At 55.5% G+C, this 17,994-nt stretch overlaps 1 protein-coding gene and 1 long non-coding RNA gene across 8 annotated transcripts; one reads left to right on the top strand and one right to left on the bottom strand.

Moving 5' to 3' along the window:
- Positions 1-457: 457 nt before the first annotated feature.
- LOC137461964 (uncharacterized) lies at positions 458-5,591 on the top strand. The gene is made up of 2 exons (XR_010993544.1): positions 458-2,690; positions 3,783-5,591. It is a non-coding gene; the product is annotated as an uncharacterized lncRNA (long non-coding RNA).
- ECE1 (endothelin converting enzyme 1) lies at positions 4,816-17,339 on the bottom strand. Of its 7 annotated transcripts, none has more exons than XM_068171843.1 (18): positions 17,225-17,339; positions 13,991-14,077; positions 12,927-13,068; positions 12,008-12,220; positions 10,579-10,703; positions 10,086-10,298; positions 9,812-10,003; positions 9,156-9,298; positions 8,956-9,070; positions 8,636-8,746; positions 8,286-8,384; positions 8,094-8,171; positions 7,607-7,710; positions 7,294-7,404; positions 7,098-7,165; positions 6,831-7,021; positions 6,643-6,738; positions 4,816-6,355 (listed from the first exon to the last, which is right to left on the bottom strand). In XM_068171843.1, exons 2-18 carry the CDS (start codon positions 14,075-14,077, stop codon positions 6,179-6,181), a joined length of 2,265 nt encoding a protein of 754 aa, XP_068027944.1. In that variant the 5' UTR covers positions 17,225-17,339; the 3' UTR covers positions 4,816-6,178. The 7 variants fall into 7 exon arrangements, with proteins under 7 accessions (XP_068027944.1, XP_068027939.1, XP_068027945.1 ...); XM_068171838.1 differs by having other exon boundaries at positions 17,099-17,230; XM_068171844.1 differs by lacking the exon at positions 17,225-17,339 and adding an exon at positions 15,315-16,026.
- Between the last annotated feature and the right edge of the window lie 655 nt (positions 17,340-17,994).

Genomic DNA, 17,994 nt, shown 5'->3' on the forward strand with positions numbered 1-17,994 from the left:
TGGGTCCCTGGGGTCCCTCAGTAGCCACCCCACTGAGGGCTTCCCCTGCCCGAAAACTCACCCTCAGCCCCAGTTACTGCCTTCTAGAGGAAGGGGCAGCACCGCAGCCCCCCGAGGCATCGTGAGGGCCGGCAGCCCTGAATGCAACATGGAAGCCTGGGAACCCTGGGACGCCCTTGGCTGTGAGGGACCCCGCAATACCCAGCCTACCGCGGGCCCGAGGAAGGGGCTTACCTATAAAACCTCACCCCTAGCTCCATTCCCAGCCCTACAGCTCCCAGCCCCAATTCCCAGCTCCTGGGGCAGCTGACAGGGGCCGCACTGTGGCCCCTCACGAGGGCAGACAGTCCTGAGGGTGACGTGGTGGCTGTGAGGGATCCCGGGGACCCCCAGGGCAGCCCACCTGTGGCCATGGGGCACCTCCAGACCTGCCCTTGTGGGGAGACGGTCGCACCAAGCCATCACCCTGCCCAGGTTGCCACACCACCACCACCACCACGTTCACCATTTCACACCTAACCTGCAGAACCCTCCTCACGGCCACCACCTGAGCTTGGCAGCGGCCAAGGTGGTTTGTACCATCTCAGGGAGATAAAAAGCACCACAGAACAGATTCCGGCAGCTGCCAGATTGTCCTGACTTGTCCTGCCTTGCTGCTGGCTGCTGAGGGCTCATTCCAGCCCGCTGGCACCTTCCAACGTTCCTGCTGCGCCGCACGTCCCAGGGAGATGCTCCCAGTACCTTCGCTTTGCCCACAGGTATTGCTGCCCCAGTCACCAGCCTGGGGTGCGGCTCTAGGAAACCTTCCCAGAGCTTATTTGTGTCCCATCTGCTGCAAATTCTGAGCAGCTGCAAGTTTAGGAGGAAGATAATGCTTTAATTCAATCACAAATAAAGCCTTAAATGTGAAAAGCTTCTTTTACTGAAGTGAACATGATGGTGTATACAGGCACCTGGAGAGTAGCTGGTGCAACCACAAGCTGAGAGAAGAGGTCTTGTGCACTAAAGCAAACCTACCTGAGAAGTCACATCCATCCCTGTGTAATGGTCCTGTTTATACACAGAGAAGTAATTTTGAATTTTAAAAATTAATCTGACGGTGAAGAATCTGGACTGGGTGTTGTTCATTGGAGCAGAACTCAGCACAGTGGGCAAAAGATAGTAGAAGGGTCTTGAGTATGTTTTCCTTTTGGAGTCAGACTCTGAGTTATCTAGCAATGGGGTTGTGCAGGACAGGTTTAGGACACCCAAGGATTGCAGTGTGTCCAGAAGCTCTCCCTCCTCTGAGGTGTGTTCTCAGAAAGAAAGCTGGGAGCTGCCATGCAGGTCTTCATTAATAGCAGCCCTGCAACTGGAATACTTTATTTCTTACTCACGTGCTACCCTGGAGGGTACAGCCACCTCCTGCAGTGCCAGCAGGCATTAGTGGAGTAGGGGAAGGTGATCATGTGCTGCTTAGTGTCCCTTTCTGTGCTCTTTGTTCTGCATTGGGGTAAGGGAAATACTTGGGAGGAGGTGAGCTCATACATACCTCACACTGCCTGTGGGAAATGGGGGGAAATAGGAAACACTGAGATTTCTTTTTGAGGGGAAACAGCCCAACCAAGCCCTGCCAGCCTGTAAAGAAGTCCTGACTGGGGAATATTTATATCTGAACCCAGGAACAAATATCTAGAGGGGGCTGTGGCTGTTTTTTTCTGAGTCAGTTTTCCTCAGAAGCCTTCAGCCTGCCATATTAACTAATTCCCCACCAGGAAAACTGAAGAGAGAAATAAGAATGACTAAAAAGAAAGGCCAAGTGCTCCTTCACTCCCCAAAAATGGGAGTCAGAGGAGGAACTTCTCTCATGGTATGGGATTTGCCCAGGTACTAAAAGATCTCCCAGCATCCCAGGGAGCTGCTGTGTTCACAGCACACCTCTCCTGCTGGGAAGACAATTCTCCCTCCACAGCTGGTAAAGACTTGGCTGTTATTACTTGGAGGGTGCAAGTAGAGCTGTGTGTTCTGGGGGGGCTGGTGCCATTCCATGATCACCTCCTGGCACGGCCCCTCTCCAGCTATCCCCCTTTGCATGGAAGGAAATCAATCCCAAAAGCAAATTGACATCCATGGCTGCCTCTGTTCTACAGAAATAGCTGCCTGTAAACACAGCTGTGAAAGAGCTTCCGAACTCCAGGATCTTTGGATATAACACTTTTTGCCTGTTTAGAAATGGGAAAAAAATGGCATTTTCACCATATTGTCTGCTGAAGCTCCCAAAATATGCTGGCCAGGCGAAAGAGCCAGGCTCCCAGCTCTGCCTTAAAGCCCTTCCAGAGTCAAAGTCTCTCCCCAGCCATGTTTTTCCCTTCTTTTTTATTTTTTCTTGAGAATAAAAAGCAGATATGTCTCCCTTCTACCCTATGTAGGACGATTTGGCCAACAAATCCTGCAGATTTTAGAGCCTGAGTGAGTTCCAGCTGGATTCACACCCTTCTTGCCACCTCTCCATTTGGTTTTTCCTCCTCTTTTTCCTGCTAGTTCTGTTATCACCTGGGAACCAATGTGTCATCATGGGCAGCTGGAGCCTACAGTGCTGAGCTTCTGTATCAGAGCATCACCAGCCCTTTTTCCAGTCCCACCCGTCTCTCATGTACCTGCCACAGCAGAGACACGACCCCACAGCACAGAGAGGAATGCTGGAGCTGTTGGTGAATTTAAGAAAATACAGGATTGGGGTATCCCCTGAAGGGATGCTCATGAAGAGAAGAGCATAAAGTGAGAAAAGCATAAAGCACAAAGCCATGGTCCTGGGAGTGAGTGAGGAGATACAGCCTTCCTGTTCACTCAGCTTGGCTCTGAGTGAAAACTCAGTGATCAGAATGAGCAGGTCCCAGCTGCAAGGTGGGATTTAGAAACCGACTCCCCATCCTCCTTCAGGAAGGTATGGTTTGTTCAGGGAAGCTTTTGGCCCTAAAATCTGGTCGTCCCAATAGGCGACCTCAGTGCTGTTGTGATGTGTCAGGGGTCAGATCCTACCTGGAGGGAACAAAGCAGGAAGGAGAGGGGCAGTTCAGATGGTTGGGTTCAGCGTCTCACCTCTCACCAGCTGTCTTGGCCCCACCAAACCTATGAACAGCCCCCATTTCCAGCTCTGTTTGTAGGCTCCAGCATGCTCCAGGTGCCGGCTTTCACCCAGCACTGCGCAGTAGCACCTCCCTCTTTTGGCTTCTCCTGCTTTTCCCGCACTGTTCCTCTTCCAACGCCCTCCAGACAAAAAAAACCACCCAACATAAAAAAAAAAAAAAAGAAAAACAAAAAGGTCCTGCTTGGAGCTTTGCCCATTCTTCCCCCTGCCCAGGCACAGCCCTCAGCAAACAGTGTCTCAGCCCTCCAGGGCACAGCTGAGCGCAAAATAAAGCGAATACCACCCAGGACCAGGCAAGCCCACACCAGGCGCTGGCACAGAGCAGGATGATTCACCTCCTGCCCACTCTCCCTGTGCCTGCAGCCTCCCAGGGAGGAAAACTCCCTCCACCTGCGCCCGCCCGGCACGGGCAGCCTTGACCACGGTGTCCCCTACTGGGACACAGCTCATGGTCACCCTCCAAGTCCTTCCTGCAACTAAGTCCCAGAGAGCCAAAGTGTTTCCTGTTTGGATGGTTAAACCACTTCTAACAGCATCTCCATGTGACGCCTGTGCTCCCTTCCTTGCTCCTTTGCAGCTGGGAAAACACCCTCTCACCCCAGCCCCACTCTATTCCTCTTTGTCTTACACCCACGCTGTTCTTCTCTTTCCCTAGGAATGCAGGTATTCCACCACAACTTAAACATGTGGGGCCACATCCAGACCAAAATAGGACTCTGGTAACATCGCCGGTTCCTGCCAGCCAAGCACTGGAGTGTGCAGGCAGCGATTTTCTCGGCTCCACCGCCCTCTGCGGGTTTGTGCCATTTCCAGGCAGATCTCAGGGAAAACAACGGCCACGGCCGCTCTCAGCGCTGCAGGAAACCGAGGGCCTCACACCGAGTCGTGCAAGCAGAAAGTGAGTGCTATTACTACATTTTGATTCCATCTGTGTGAGAAAACAAGGTTAAAACAGTCAGAGAGATATTCTAATGTCTTATTTACGCAACACCCATGTCCCCAGCTCACTGCTGGTTCAGTCCTGCCCATGCCAGCAACAGAAACACTCTGTATTCCCAAAAGTTTGCTACAAGTGGGCTGCAGCCTCCTAGTTTTGCCCCAAATCCAGCCCCCAATAACAATTCCAAGGTTAAACAGCAAAGGAGTACCCAGCACTTGGCGTGGTTAATGAACATCAGCCCTGCCAGGTGCTGGGGTGAGGCTTGCAGGGAGCTAGCAGTCCAGGTCCTGCCTTGCATTTTTTGGGCAAGCCTGATGAAGCCATGGAGCATTTGCTCAGAGTAAATGTTGGCCTGTTATGGAGCTGGCAGCATCCCACCAGCATCACCAAGCCATAAATAAGGGAGTTTGGAGGGAAACCTGCACGGGGCCTGTGCCACTGGATCCAACCGCAGCCCAGCCAGCCAAAAACTCACCCGGGAGGAGGAAGGAAAAGCATCTGGGAAAGACCTCCCTGCCAGGGAGCTGTGTGGGGCCATGCCATAGAGATGGAAAGCAAAAAGCCACCCGCAGTGAGAGTGAGGTTTTTGGGCAAAAACCCCTGGATTTAGCCTCCAAGAGAGGCAGCAGTCGCCAGGCAGAGGCTGGGAAAAGCCTCGTTGGCTCAGTTTTGTCAGCACGGGACCGTCTCAGTGGTGTAGGCAGGGAGAAGAGCACAAATAAATGGATGCAGACCCTCCTGCTCTAAGAAAATTCAAGTCATGATCAGCTCCAAATCCAGTAAAAAGTATTTATTATTTCAATTACAATATGCCTCACGCGTAGGGTGAAAAAATAGTTACAAAAAACCAGCCCCTTCCATCCCTCCCTTTACATATAAATATTAAAAACCCCTCTATGTCTCTGCTTTGTCTAGGGCAAGACAACAACACACAGCACCTGAGCTCCTGTCAGTGCTTTCCCCTCAAAACAAGTATTAAAAACATCCCTTAAAAAAGTCCCTCAGCCCCATCCTGATCACTTCTCACACTGGTGCCAAACCAGCTGTGGAGGCACAGAGTTTTGGGGGCACATGGTGCTTTCGGGGCTTGCAGTTTCCCGGGCAGAGGGCAGGCTCGGCATGAGAGAAGCAGTGGCCGGAACCGCCGGCACTTGTCTGGGAAGCTTTAGGGCCAGGAAATCCTGGCTGGCCTGGCTTCAGAAGAGACAGGAGGGAGAACAGGATGCTTCATCCACCCCATCACCACCTTGGTTACATCTTTGGTTACGTCAGTTTTTCCCTTTACACTCTGAAATTAAAGCTAATCCCAGGAGCTGCAGCATCCCAGCACAGCCTCTCTGACTTGCAGCATCCTCCAGCCCTGTCCCCGGGCCTGCTGTCCCTAATTTTCCCATCAGCATCCTCTGAGGATAGTCCCTCCCAAAGAAACACAGGATCCAAGACTGGAAAGTTATCCACAGCCCTACCCAGCTTCCCTGGCCAAGGGACTGTCACCACAGGGTACTGCCCCTATGGCTGCACTAAGTTAAAAAAAATTAATAAATATACTAATCTTTTACTAAAAAAAGTCTTTTAAATGCATTTTCCCTGAAAATTTCCAGTGTATTCCACAACACATGAAAAAAATATATGTATTTCCCCCCCGCCCCCTAAAAAATATATCTTAAAATATTTTCCACCCTCGTGTGCGCATCTTTGGAGAGAAGGTGGTACATCATTTGTATTTAGACACGCAAACAAACCTGCCGCTGCTGGGGTTCCCTTTATCACCTCCAAAACAGAGGGGGTTTCCGGGCGGTGGGTCAGGCTGGAGCGCTGTGTGTGTAAATACAGGCAGTGCCCACGGATGCCTGTGCCTTGGCACTTGGCCCGGTCATGGTGGGAAAGAAGAGACCCCCAAACTGAAGTCATTTCACCAACAAGCAGGGGGATGAGGAGTTTTCACAGTGGATTGAACCTCGGACAACGCCAGGGGCACAGACACTACTCTGGCTGAAGAGTCGGGCTCTCCGTGGCACGGAGAAGTGGTTTAAGCCTCAAAGGACTGGGGAAGCCCAGCTGTTGGCAGAGGACAAAGCAACCAGACGCTGGTTCCCTTGGGCACTCGCCCATCACCAGACTTCACACTTCTTGAGGGGGTTCATGGGGGAGCCCGGGGGGCAGCTGAAGTGCTCCGCAAACTCCTGGGAGTTGGAGACGGTGCCGATGACGCGGAAACGCGAGGGGCTGTGGGGGTCGGTGATGAGCCCCTCATGCGAGCTCTCTGGTGTACGAACTGAGCACCACACCTGCAAACGGAGCACAAGGGGCCTGAGTACTGACAGCCACCACCATGGGACCAGCCTGGTGCTGAATCCAACCTCTCTGCCTGCATGATGGGGGTCAAGGCAGCTCGAGCTGCAGCTTTGTCTTCCTTTGTAACCAGCACCACCCCAATCTCATTCTCCACCCACCACACCATCTCTGGAGGACTCCGTTTTGCCATCACACCCTTCCAACCCCATCTGGGCATGCTCCACCTCCAAAAATCTGTGTACCCACCCTCCCAAGGTGGCCTACCTCCCACATGACCTACCTGTGCAAAGCCAACAAAGAAGAGCTGGTGGTTGGTGAGGCCGAGAGTTGGGAGTGTTTCTTCATCCCCATTCTTTTTCAGCCAGTTTTGATACGCCTGAAAACCAGCGAGCACAGTGGGCTCAGGAGACAACATAAATCCCACCACACCATGTCCCCCTTCGAATCTCCCCAGCCCCGTGGTCCTACCCGGTAGGCAGCCTTGAGGCCCCCGTTGTCAGCGATGTTCTCCCCGAGGGTATGCTTGCCATTGACTGCCTCACCGTTGACAGTGTAGTTGCCATACTGCTCCACCATGCACGCTGTCTGATGCTTGAAGGCCTCCACTGAGGAGTTCTTCCACCAGGGACGCAGGTTGCCATCTTTGTCATATTCCCGGCCTGCAAAAACACAGTGGATTCTTCATCTAATATCTGCCACCCCTCCAGCTGCCCACCTACCTGGCCATGGTCGTACCTTGGTCATCGAAGGCATGTGTCAACTCATGGCCTACCACCACACCAATCCCACCAAAATTCAGGGACCTGCAGGAGGGTAATGCAGAGGTTAAGAAAGCAGCTTCTGCTCTCCACAGCCATGAAACTTAGCCAAAGATCTGGATATAGGAGGAAAGCTGGGCATCCTGCCCTCTCTGTTTTCCCATGGCTCTTACTTGGGGGATGCACGGGTGTAAAAGGGGGCCTGGAGGATGCCGGCAGGGAAGACAATCTCATTCTTGGTGGGAGAGTAATACGCGTTGACCGTCGGAGGTGTCATGCTCCACCTGCAGGAACACAAACATGACCAACATGGCAACATAAACCATCACCAGCGTTTGCTCCAACAACATCCACTTTTGTTGCAAAGCGGTTGTCCTAAATTTATCTCCCCAAAACTGGCGCAGACTGGTGGACACCAAATCCCAGTGCTCCAGATATGCTGATAGCCCCACTGAGTACAACAGGGAAGTGGAGCAGAGGACTTACTGGTCCCGGTTTGGCGGTTTCCGGAGCTGGTCAGCCGTGACCCTTGCTGAGAAGTTGTAAAACTGCATGACGTTCTCAAAATAGAGGTCGGACACAGCCTCGTACTGCAAAAGAACAAGGCGTGAGTGGTGTGTGGTGATCGCCCAGCCCCATTCCTCCCTTCACAGTCATGTCTGAGCTTCCAGAGTCAGCAGAGTTATGGCTTCTCCTGTTTCTCCTCCTCTCCAACATCTGTGGAGTCTCTGGAGGGCAATGAATCACCATTATGGAAAACGGCTCCTCCTTTTCCCAGGCAGGGATCCCAAGAGCCCCAACCACCCCAGGACTGGCTCCCAGCTCTCTGAAAAGTCCTGAGAGAAGGGCCAAGGACATCAGTGAGACCCTTCTGGAGGAAACCTGGGGTTCAAGGCTGCTCTGAGGCCATGATGATACAGACACATCGTGTACATCCTATAGAAGACCCAGGGGACGAATCCGACCAACTCACGTCATTAAACACTTTATCCAGCTCCTTGGGGTCCATGATGAATTTAGGATAGCCAATCATGTTGTAGATGGCATCTGCCTGGAGGGTGACAAGGACCAGAGTGCTCTCAGCGCCAGGGACGGAGGACAGGCTCGTCCTGTTCCACCATCCTCCACCCTCATCCTCTCCCCAGCGCAGCCACCAGCGCCTCACCTTCTCTTTGGCTGATTTCCTCGTCTCTTCATCCATCCACTGCAGGGTCTCCAGGCTTTCCTCGAAGGCAGTTTTAATCTCCGCAATCATTTCCTCCGCCTAGACAAAACAAGGCAGCACAGTGTCAGTCCAAAGAGCTGGCTTCCTGCCTCAGAGAGGTCAAGGACCTTCACACCACAGGGAGGAAGAGGCTGGGAGGCCAAGACAACACATGGTAAAAAACCCGACACACGGAGATGCACAGTGAATGCAATAGGGTGGACAGAGAAACACTGTCTGCCCCGACAGTTCCACCATTGTAGAGGCTTTCCCGGCACCGGGACTCGCACGCTGCTGTCTTGGAGACGTACCACCTGCTTGCTGTCCTCAGCAAAGGTGGCCTTGACAAACATGGCCCCCAGGGCGAAGCCCAGGTTGTTGTCCGTGTCACTGATGCAAAACTTCCAGCGTGGGAGGCAGCTCTGCATGGGACAGGAGGTGGTCATCAGCGGTGGCATGGAACAAAACCTTCCACATTCCCAGCCCTTGCTCCACCTGGCCCATCCAACCCTCTGCCACCCCAAAAGCTGCCCCACATCTCTACTGTTTGGATGCCGCATGAGAGGGCCTCGCCGTAAAAAGCCATCACCATTTTAATGTGATTATGGGGCACTAGGGACTTCACCCTCACCTTCTTCGTCCCATACATCACTTCCATGAATTTTTCCTCAGCATCCCGGAAGCGCTGGTCAAGGAGTGGGCTGGTTTTCCGCACCAGGTTCCAGATCATGTAGTTGTTGAGGAGACTATGGTGAGAGGTGGTGAGTAGGCAGCAGCACATTCCTGCCCACCCTGGGTACCTGGGTCTCAGTACAGGCTGGGGATTCTCACCACTTATCCGTGGCCAGGATGAGGTCAGAGACCTGCTCCAGGTACTCCTTGGCATAGACCACAACGGGCTCTGACTCGTTGAGCTCCACGGGGTAGAAGACCGTGGAGAGGAAGGGCATCCAGTCCACAGCTGGTGCCAGCTCCTGCAAAAGCCACAGCACTGCTATGGACCTAAAAACCATCGCAGGGGGTGGCAGCTGCTTCTTAAGCAGGAATTGGCTGTATCAATCCCCATTTGATGGATTCAGCTGATTTTGCAGAGGCCAGTTCCTGTAACAGCAGCATCCTTGAAAGGTTGAAGGAGAGTAAACAATTTCCTCCCACAAAGAAGGAAAATAAAGTGGGGTATGTGTCAGATGTTGACACAAGTTACAGCCCCTCTGAGGACACTGGGACCAGGCTGACGTCCAGGGGCAGCAGTCCCAGGAGGACTGCTGCAGTAGGATGGTTACTGGCCACAGGGGTGGTCCAGAGGCTAGGAGGAAGGGTCAGGGTAGGATTTCCCCAAGGAGGACGTAGGCCAAGCTGTTGCACAAGAGCTTCCCAGGCTGTGTCAGCTGGTGTCAGGATTCCCAGAGGAGCTGCGTCGCCTTCACCCATCCACCCCACTTCCCGAACCACAGCAGAATGGGGAAGCTCGCCAGCTCCATTCCTACCTTTAGGTCTCCCGCTGTCATTTTATGGTAGATGACTTCCTCATCCCGATGCTTCTCCTGCGGAATGGTGATGTTGGCCAAGGCCGTCTCAAAGTCCAGGATCTGCTGCATCTGCTGCCGCGTTGACTCCTCATCGGTGCCTCCCAGGAACATACCCAGCTGCACCATGTAGTTCAGGTACCCAGCGAGCACCTGCACGGTGGGATCAGCATGGCAGGTGCCACCCACGCACTGCATCCCCCCAGCCAACCCACATTTCCCCCGACACCCTCACCTTCTCATTCTCTGTCTTGTTCAGGTAGTAATCCCGCGATGGCAGGCCCAGCCCCGACTGATCCACCTGGATGACGTTGCTGTTGGAGTTCTTGGAGTCGGCGCTGACGTAGACGGAAAAGAAGGGCGATGTGCGATAATGCGCCGTCACCTCCCGCAGCGTCTCGTTGAAGTTGTCACCAGCACAGGTACCTGTGATGTTCCAGCCACCCAGCTGGGGACAGACAGCAACCAACTTTTGCTTAAGAAACAGCCACCTGAAATTGCTTTGATATTCCCTCAATATCCATCCTGGGGGGAAACAACTCGCAAGGGGGCTAAAAAGCCGCATTATAGGATTATAAATCCCTACCTCTGCCTGCCTGACCTGGGGGATGCTCTTCTGCAGGAAGCACCAAGAATGGACTATGGACGGTGCTGGGACTGCCCATGACTGAGCTTTTCCCCCCAGTTTGAAGAGGGAAGACGGCTTTCCCACAAGGACTGGGACAAACCTTCTGGATGAGTTCCATGAGCGGGGTGGCACGCAGCTCCTCGATCTTGCTCTCATTCATGCAGGCTTGGTAATAGCGCTGTGCCTTGCGCTCTGCCTCACTGGACACATTGGCCGTGGTGTTTTCTGTGGGAGGTACCCAGGGAGAATCACATGGGGCTCCAGGGACAGGCATCTGCTGGACCCAGAAGGATTCAGCCCCATTTTGGGCAAGGCTAGGCTCCAAAAAGGCGCCAAGGATTGTCCCAATAGTCCCCACCATGCTCCCAAGGGCATCCCATTGGCCCCATCCCTTCCTGGCCTCCTGCCTCCCTCTCCTTTCCCACCCACAGTGACTGCTCCAACTCTTTGGGGACAAAAGACAAAGAAAGAAAAAACAAAAAGCATTTTTATTTTTCCAGCAGCTCTGATATTCCCAGCATTATCCAGCCCCAGGTCCTGCCCTTGCCTCTGTGCTGGTGCCCCCTAGACCTGTATTATTTATTCCTGCAAAAAGGAACAATAAACCCATTTTTCTCCTCTGCCTCCAAAACCTTCCTTTCATCTCCCAAGCTAAAATTCTGCTTCCCCAGAGGGTTTGGGGGTTTTTTTAATTTATTTTCCTGATGACACAGCTTGCACCTTTGGCTTCCCAGCTGTGTGGTTTTATTAACTAAAGGTCCCTCAGCTCCAAGGAATTCAAGGAAATGCCGACCGCGACCACTTGGCTGGAGGCCCAGTCTCTTCTCCCGGTAAAACCAGCGCCAGATTTCTGCGGGAAAAGCCAGGGACGAAGCTGTTCCCGCACCACCCCCTTTCTCTCAAAAGACAACACTCTTCCCAAACCTTCTCTTTCCAGATAATCAGCTCTGGCACAGTGGAAAGTGCTGATAAGGAGCCAGTTGTTTGCTCAAAGCTTGAACAAACCGTCCCTGCTGGTTGCTCGGATAAGCCGCTCTGCTTCGGCATTCGCACGCAGAGGCTGAGCCCCAGGACCCTCCCTTTGCTGGGGGAGTTTTGGCCCCCCAAAAATGGTCATACTGGCAGCCAGCCCCCTAAAAGGCTACTCACAAAGGCTGGAAGTCACAGAACAGGAAAAATACATATCCTTAGGGTGATATTGGGGCACTACAGTCTCTGGATGCAGTCTGGAGCGCACATCCTGAATTTCTGAGCTCCTGGAATGCCACCATGGGGTTTACAGAGCAGAGGCCTTTTCCCTACTCAGCACCACAGACTAGCAACACCACAGTCAAAAATTTCAGGAGCATCTAGGAGAGCAAACACAGCCAGGATCCATTTCTCAATGTCCTCACAGCATATGTATCACAGACCGGTTTGACGCTGGAGTTCAGTTCCAACCTCGTATTTCCATGCATATGTTTTTGGCATCCTCGGGACCCAACGGGGCCCCTGAGCATTGTGGGGTCCCACTGCTCCCACACACTCACCCAGCAGGTGCTTCATGATGGCCTGGTTGTGCTCCCAGAGGTTGTTGAAGGTGCCCCAGCGCGAGTGACCATCAGGGAGGGGGTTGGCCTTGATCCAGCCCCCACAGGCGTAGCTGAAGAAGTCCTCGCAGGGATTCACCGCACGGTCCAGCGAGCTGAGGATGGAGCTGGTGATGGAGATACAGGCTTCCGACAGGCACACGGCGGGTGGCCCTGAGGGGGCAGGGACAGGTTCAGCTCCTCTGCTGCAGCAGGATGAGCGGCACCACAGAGCATCCTGCCCCGAGCTGAAGGATGCAGGCAAATACCCCACTTGGTGCCTGAGCATCCCACCTTGTACATTACCACCCTGCTCTAGGGCAAGCAGTATGGACTAGCATGCTGACCTATGTCTGAGCATCCTGCCAATCATCCTAACCCAGGGCAAGCATCTCACGTTATGCCCAAAAATCCTGCCCAGTCATCCACCCTAGGGTGAAGGATGCAGAGTAATGGTCCGTCCTGTGCTCAGGCATCAAGCTCCAGGATAAAGGATCAGAGAAACACCTTATCCTGAATCTGAGCATCTCGCCCTGGGGTGAAGAGGTGCAGGTGACCATCCTGTCTTGAGCCCAAAGATACTGCCCCACACCTGAACATCCTGTTTGATACCCAAGAATCCTGTCCTGGGGTGATGGGTGCAGGTAAGCATCCCACCCTTACACCAAACATCACATTCTGCGGGGCAGATCCCCAGCAACCCACTCTGGTCAAGGGGGCAGGATCCCTGTGCAGTTGTTTGCTCAAAGCTTGAACAAACCATCCCCACCGGCTGCTCGGATAAGCCACTCTGCCTCGGTGTTCGCACGCAGAGGCTAAGCCCAGGATCCTCCCTTTCCTGGGGGGGGTTTGGCCCCCAAAAAATGAGCAAAGGACTTACTGGCTCTATACTGGAAGATGAGTCCCAGCAGACAGGCCACGAGCAGCACCGCCAGCACCCCCACCAGCACCACCAGCTGCTTCTCAGCACGTGTCCGCTCGGCCCAGCACCCCCGGCTGCCCCGTGAGCCGCGGAAGTTCACCTGCGGGAAGAGCAGCGTCGTCTCCCCGCTGGCAGAAAAACTCACTGACGCAGCCCCCATTTTGCTTCCCGCAGCCCACAGCAGAAATTTAGCCCCGACAAGGGATCCGTCATGGATTGGGCTGGGAAAGGCAGCAGCTGCCTTCCAGAAACCAGGCAGGAAGGGCGGCACAATGGCAGGAAAGGGAGCAGGACGAGTGCTTTGGAGGGCTCACCTGCTGTCCTGTGCCACCCTGAACCCTTCCTCGAGCACAGCGTAACCCCACGGCTGTCCCCGTCCCCACTGCTAGCACTGGGACAGGGTGGGGACTGCATCAAAAAGTGCCTTAAGAGGATACTCCCACTCAGCCAAAAAACATCCCCAGGAAACACGTCGAAGTGACCGCAAGCGGAGACAGCCCCGCCGGGAAAAGTAAAAACACATTTGAGGCAGAAACCACCATTCTAGAGACTGATGGAGCTGGGACTGGGGCCACGACAGAGAGGGTCTCTCCAGACCTGAACCTTTCCTGGTGAGGCTGGACACTGGCAGCAGTGGGGTTTTTTCTTGCCACCCTTGGCCCTCTTTAAGCTGCTTTCCCACTGCCTGGGGAGGAATTAACCTAATCCCCTTTTGTGTGGGGACAAAACTCCCAGTGCTTCGATAATTGCTCACCCCAACCATGCTGGGAAGGGGTTTGGCAGCAGAAAAACTGGGAGGTGGAAACACTGTTGAAACAGTGCAGACAGGATATGGCCCTGCTGGCTCCCTGTGCCAGAAATGGAGCGAAAGGCAGCAGTGGCAGGAGCCAACACGGCTCTGCCCACACTGGACTTTACCCCCCAGACACTGCTCAAAGGTAGAAAACCTTTCTGCACCCCCTTTGCTGTCTGCCAGGACACAAAATCCCCTTTTTCCCCCTAAAAGACACATGAAGCCATACCTGAAAGCCATTGGGGTATCCATCACCGTCACCAAGGGACTCCAGGGGGTCTTCATCGTCCAGCGTCGCCCGCTTGTAGGTCGACATCTGCACAGGGAGATCAGAGGTGCTCAGTGGCCCGGGAATGAGGAAGAAGATGAAGGACAAGGAAGGTTTACACACCTTTTAAAGCCACCTCCTCCTCCGGGGAGCAAAATCCCGAATAGCTCTGAGGTAGCAGAGCACTACACAAAGCCGGAGGATGGTTATGGAAAGCAAAGAGGGCCGGAGCCAAGAGCTGAGCAAAGCCCGAACCCGCCTCACTTTCCCCGGGGGCCGGGTTGTGCAACCTCCCCTTCAGCCTGGAATAAAGCCGGATCCACCTCCGCCCCGCAGCGGGGAGAGCGACCCCCCTGTGCCAGGGAACCCCGTAGTGCCAGGCACCTGGGAAAGGCTGGCAGCAGAGAAAATGGCTTTTCTCCCTGACTCTCCCGGCTCGCTCGCGCTCTACGCCCCATCTGCGAACCTTGCGCACCGTGAAACAGCCGGAGACGTCCCTGCGAGCACCCAAAGGCGACAGCACCAGGAATTTCAGCTGTGGACGGGCTCCCTCCCGGCGCCGTGTCCTCCGGGCATTATCTTGTGCCTGTGCCCGGCTCTTATCTCATCCCCGGCAGAAAAACAAGGAAAACCTCACGGGCTGGCAGCCGGCCCTTATCGTGCCGCCGCCGCTGCTTCCTTCCCCTGGCACTGCCCTGCCATCCAGCCAGATTGTCGCCCGATGGAGCAAACAACCCTCCACTCCCCACCGAGGGGCTGAGCACCCCAAAATCCACCTTGACCCTGCCACCGATAGCCCGAGCGGCACCACTCACAACCCTTCACCCGCAATCAGCGCAGGGAGGGGGTTTAAACCCATCTGATGTCCCCACCCCGCTGCCATCAATCCCCAAGGGATGAATTAATCCAAACCCCGCACAGCCGAGCCTCAATTTCTCCTGGCAGAATGAAAGCATCGGTTCTCAGCCTTGTTTCCAATCGCAGCATTCCCACACCTCCCTTTGCACACTTAATAACAAGTCTCATCCTCTCCCCGAACCCCAAATCCCAGCCTCAGTTTAATTAACCACAAAACCCACCTGGGGAAGAAAAAGGGTTAAAACAAAGAGGTGGTTTCCCTCCTTGGTTGTACCGAAATCTCTGTTTGCAGCCCCAAAATCTCCCCTGGGCAGCTGCCTGGAGCCTGAGAACCGTGAGGTGAAAGAGCCTCAACTGCAAGATTTTATCGTGGGGAAAATCTCTGTTTAGATCCTATTTTTTCCCAACCCCTTTCACTTTTTTCCACCTATTTTAGTACTTCACACATGGCTGAAATTAGCAGCTCCGGGCACAAATCCCCGCTCACGCGGTGGGGGGGGATTCATGAAGCCTCCACAGCTCTGCAACACCAAATTCCTGGAATCCCAGCTTTCACTCCATTTCCTGAGGAAATGCAATCTTTTTTTTTTTTTTCCTCAGCGATCCCCCACCCCGCCTACCCCAGCCTGAAAACCAGGAAAAAGACCAAAAAAATTAATCCCTTTCTGTTCACCTTTCACAAGAGATGTGCTGGCTCAATCCTGCACCAGCCATCAGAGAATCCAAACTGAGCCCGAGTTCCCCCAAAAAACCCCCGAGAGGCACTGGGATCGACCCCCAGTATCCTTGAGGAGAAATCGGGCCCGGGAGGTATTTTTAACACCCATATCCCTCATACTGGGGGCACAGTAGCACTTCGGGGTGCTCCCCACCCTCTCCAGCAGGTGAAGCAGGAGCACCACTTTTTGGGGGGCAAAACGGGGTAGATTTTGTCATACACCTCCCCCCTCCAAGCCGTTATTTGCTTCAATCCGAAGAAAAATGCATTCTCCCCGCTCCAACAGGGTGGGGGGCACCCACACTTTATCCCCCCCCCGCGCACGGGATTTTCACTCTCTTTACAACTTACAAAAATCTCGGCATTAAATAGCCTGGTTTTAGCCCAAATCGCTCCTTCGCTCTATAAACAATAAGCCCCACGTGCTCGGAGCCCGCACACCCCCAGGAAGGCCAGGGGGGCCCCGGCTGTGCCCCGCCGGGGGAGCTCCTCTCCGGTACCGGGCACCCCGAGCCTCCGCCGGCTGCTTTCAATTCCCGTCCGGGCGCCATTTCGGAGCAACCGCGGCCACGATCGCCATGGCGATTCCTCGCCTCCCCCCAGCAACCTCCAACGCCCCAACTCCACCCTGAGCCCCCCAAGTCACCCCCGCACCCCAAAAGCCCCGCCTGGCAAAGCGGTGCCCACCCGCCCCACCCCCAGCACCCATGGGTGCCCCCGCACCTCTACAGCGAGCACCCAGCGAGGCTCAGCTTGCTAATTAGGATGTCCGGGGGTAATTAGCAACTCCTGGTGTTAATCAGGGGTTCTGGGAAAGGGTTTTGGGGGAGCCCCCAGTTGTGTAGGGAGCCCTGACTGCAGATTAAGTAATTTTTTTTAAGAAAAGCTTAAAGAGCAGCCAAAAAAGGGTTAAACTTTACAAAAAAAAAAAAAAAAAAAAAAAAAAGAAAAGAAAAGGGAGGAGTACAACCCAGTTTGGGGGTGTTCACAAAAGTGGGTTCAGTTGGGTGGGGGGCGCCCCCCTCCCTTTGCAGATGGAAACAAGGTGCAAACCCCCGCGGGTCTGGGTCAAGAGTGGATTTGGGGGCGGCGAGGGGGTTGAGGGGGCACCCAGAGGGGGCACCCACTTTGGGGTCCCCACCTGGTGACCCCACTGGCCACAAAGAAAACGCTGCGGGGGGGAGGGGGGCCGAGAGGGGCACCCAGGGGTGCTCGGGGGTGTAGCGGGGGTCCCTGGGGGTGTCTTAGGGGGGTCGCTTGGGATGCAATGGGGGATCGCTTAAGGGTCCAATGAGGGTCTCACAGAGTCCCTCGGGGGTCCAAAGGGGGTCCCGCGGGGATGCCGGGGGTACCCCGGGATGCAGTGGGGGGGGTCCTATGGGGTTACAAAGAGCATCCCACGGCAGACGCATCACCCGGCGCCCCGCTTCGGCCAAGCGGCCCCTACTCAACCACCCCCAGATTTGGGGGTGTCGCTGGGCCCCCTCACTCACCATGGCCGTCACCCCACTCCCGCCAGCCCCGGCCCCGATGGGGCGAGCGCCCGCTGAGCCCCGGCACCGCTCGTGACGCCGCCGCGGCCTAGCGAGGGTGGCGAGGGTGACGAGCAAAGGATGTACCTGGGGTGGGAAACCAATGGGGCCGCGGAGGGACGGGCTTCCCGCACGCCTCCTTTAACTCTTTCGGGGGGCCCCAAGCCCCGTTTGGGGGGGCCCCACGTGCCCCGGCGCTGCCGGCAGCATCCCCCTGAGGCAGCGCTGGCTCCCCGGCCGGAGGGGATGTGGCGTCCCGGGGCGAGCGGGCAAGGCGCGATCCCGGCGGCGGCCGCTTGTGCAAGCGCGAAAGCGCGCGGGGCTCCGGCCGGGCGAGCGCGCGGGGCCGCGGGGCGAGCGCGCGGGGCTCCGACCGGGCGAGCGCACGGGGCCGCGGGGCGAGCGCGCGGGGCTCCGGCCGGGCGAGCGCGCTCGTGCAAACGCGCCAGCGTGTCGCCGTCAGGGCCACGCGCGTGGGGCCACCAACAGCCCCGCGCGGGCTTGCGGACGGGCAAGAGCGCGCCCGGGGGGGCGGTGAGAGCGCGCGTGTGCTGCTTGCACGCCTGCCGCTGTACACACTCGTGCATGCCTGCCGCTGTGCCAGTGTGCCAGCTTGAGCTTGCCCACGCGAAAAAGCACCGGCGGCTGCCCGGCTGTCATCCCTGGTGACAGGGATGGGGACACGCGGTGCCACCTCCGCCCCCCGGCGCTGCCCCGGCGGGCTGAGCACTGACGCGCTCATCGCACCCACGGGCTGCAAATCGCTTCTGCTGGGCTGCGAAAGTGCTGGGGGGTGCAGCGGGGTGAAGAGAGGGGGGAAAGGGGAAAGGGGAAACGGTTCCGGAGGGATTTGGAGG

Source organism: Anomalospiza imberbis, chromosome 23 (genome assembly GCF_031753505.1).
Source record: "Anomalospiza imberbis isolate Cuckoo-Finch-1a 21T00152 chromosome 23, ASM3175350v1, whole genome shotgun sequence".
NCBI lineage: Eukaryota > Metazoa > Chordata > Aves > Passeriformes > Viduidae > Anomalospiza > Anomalospiza imberbis.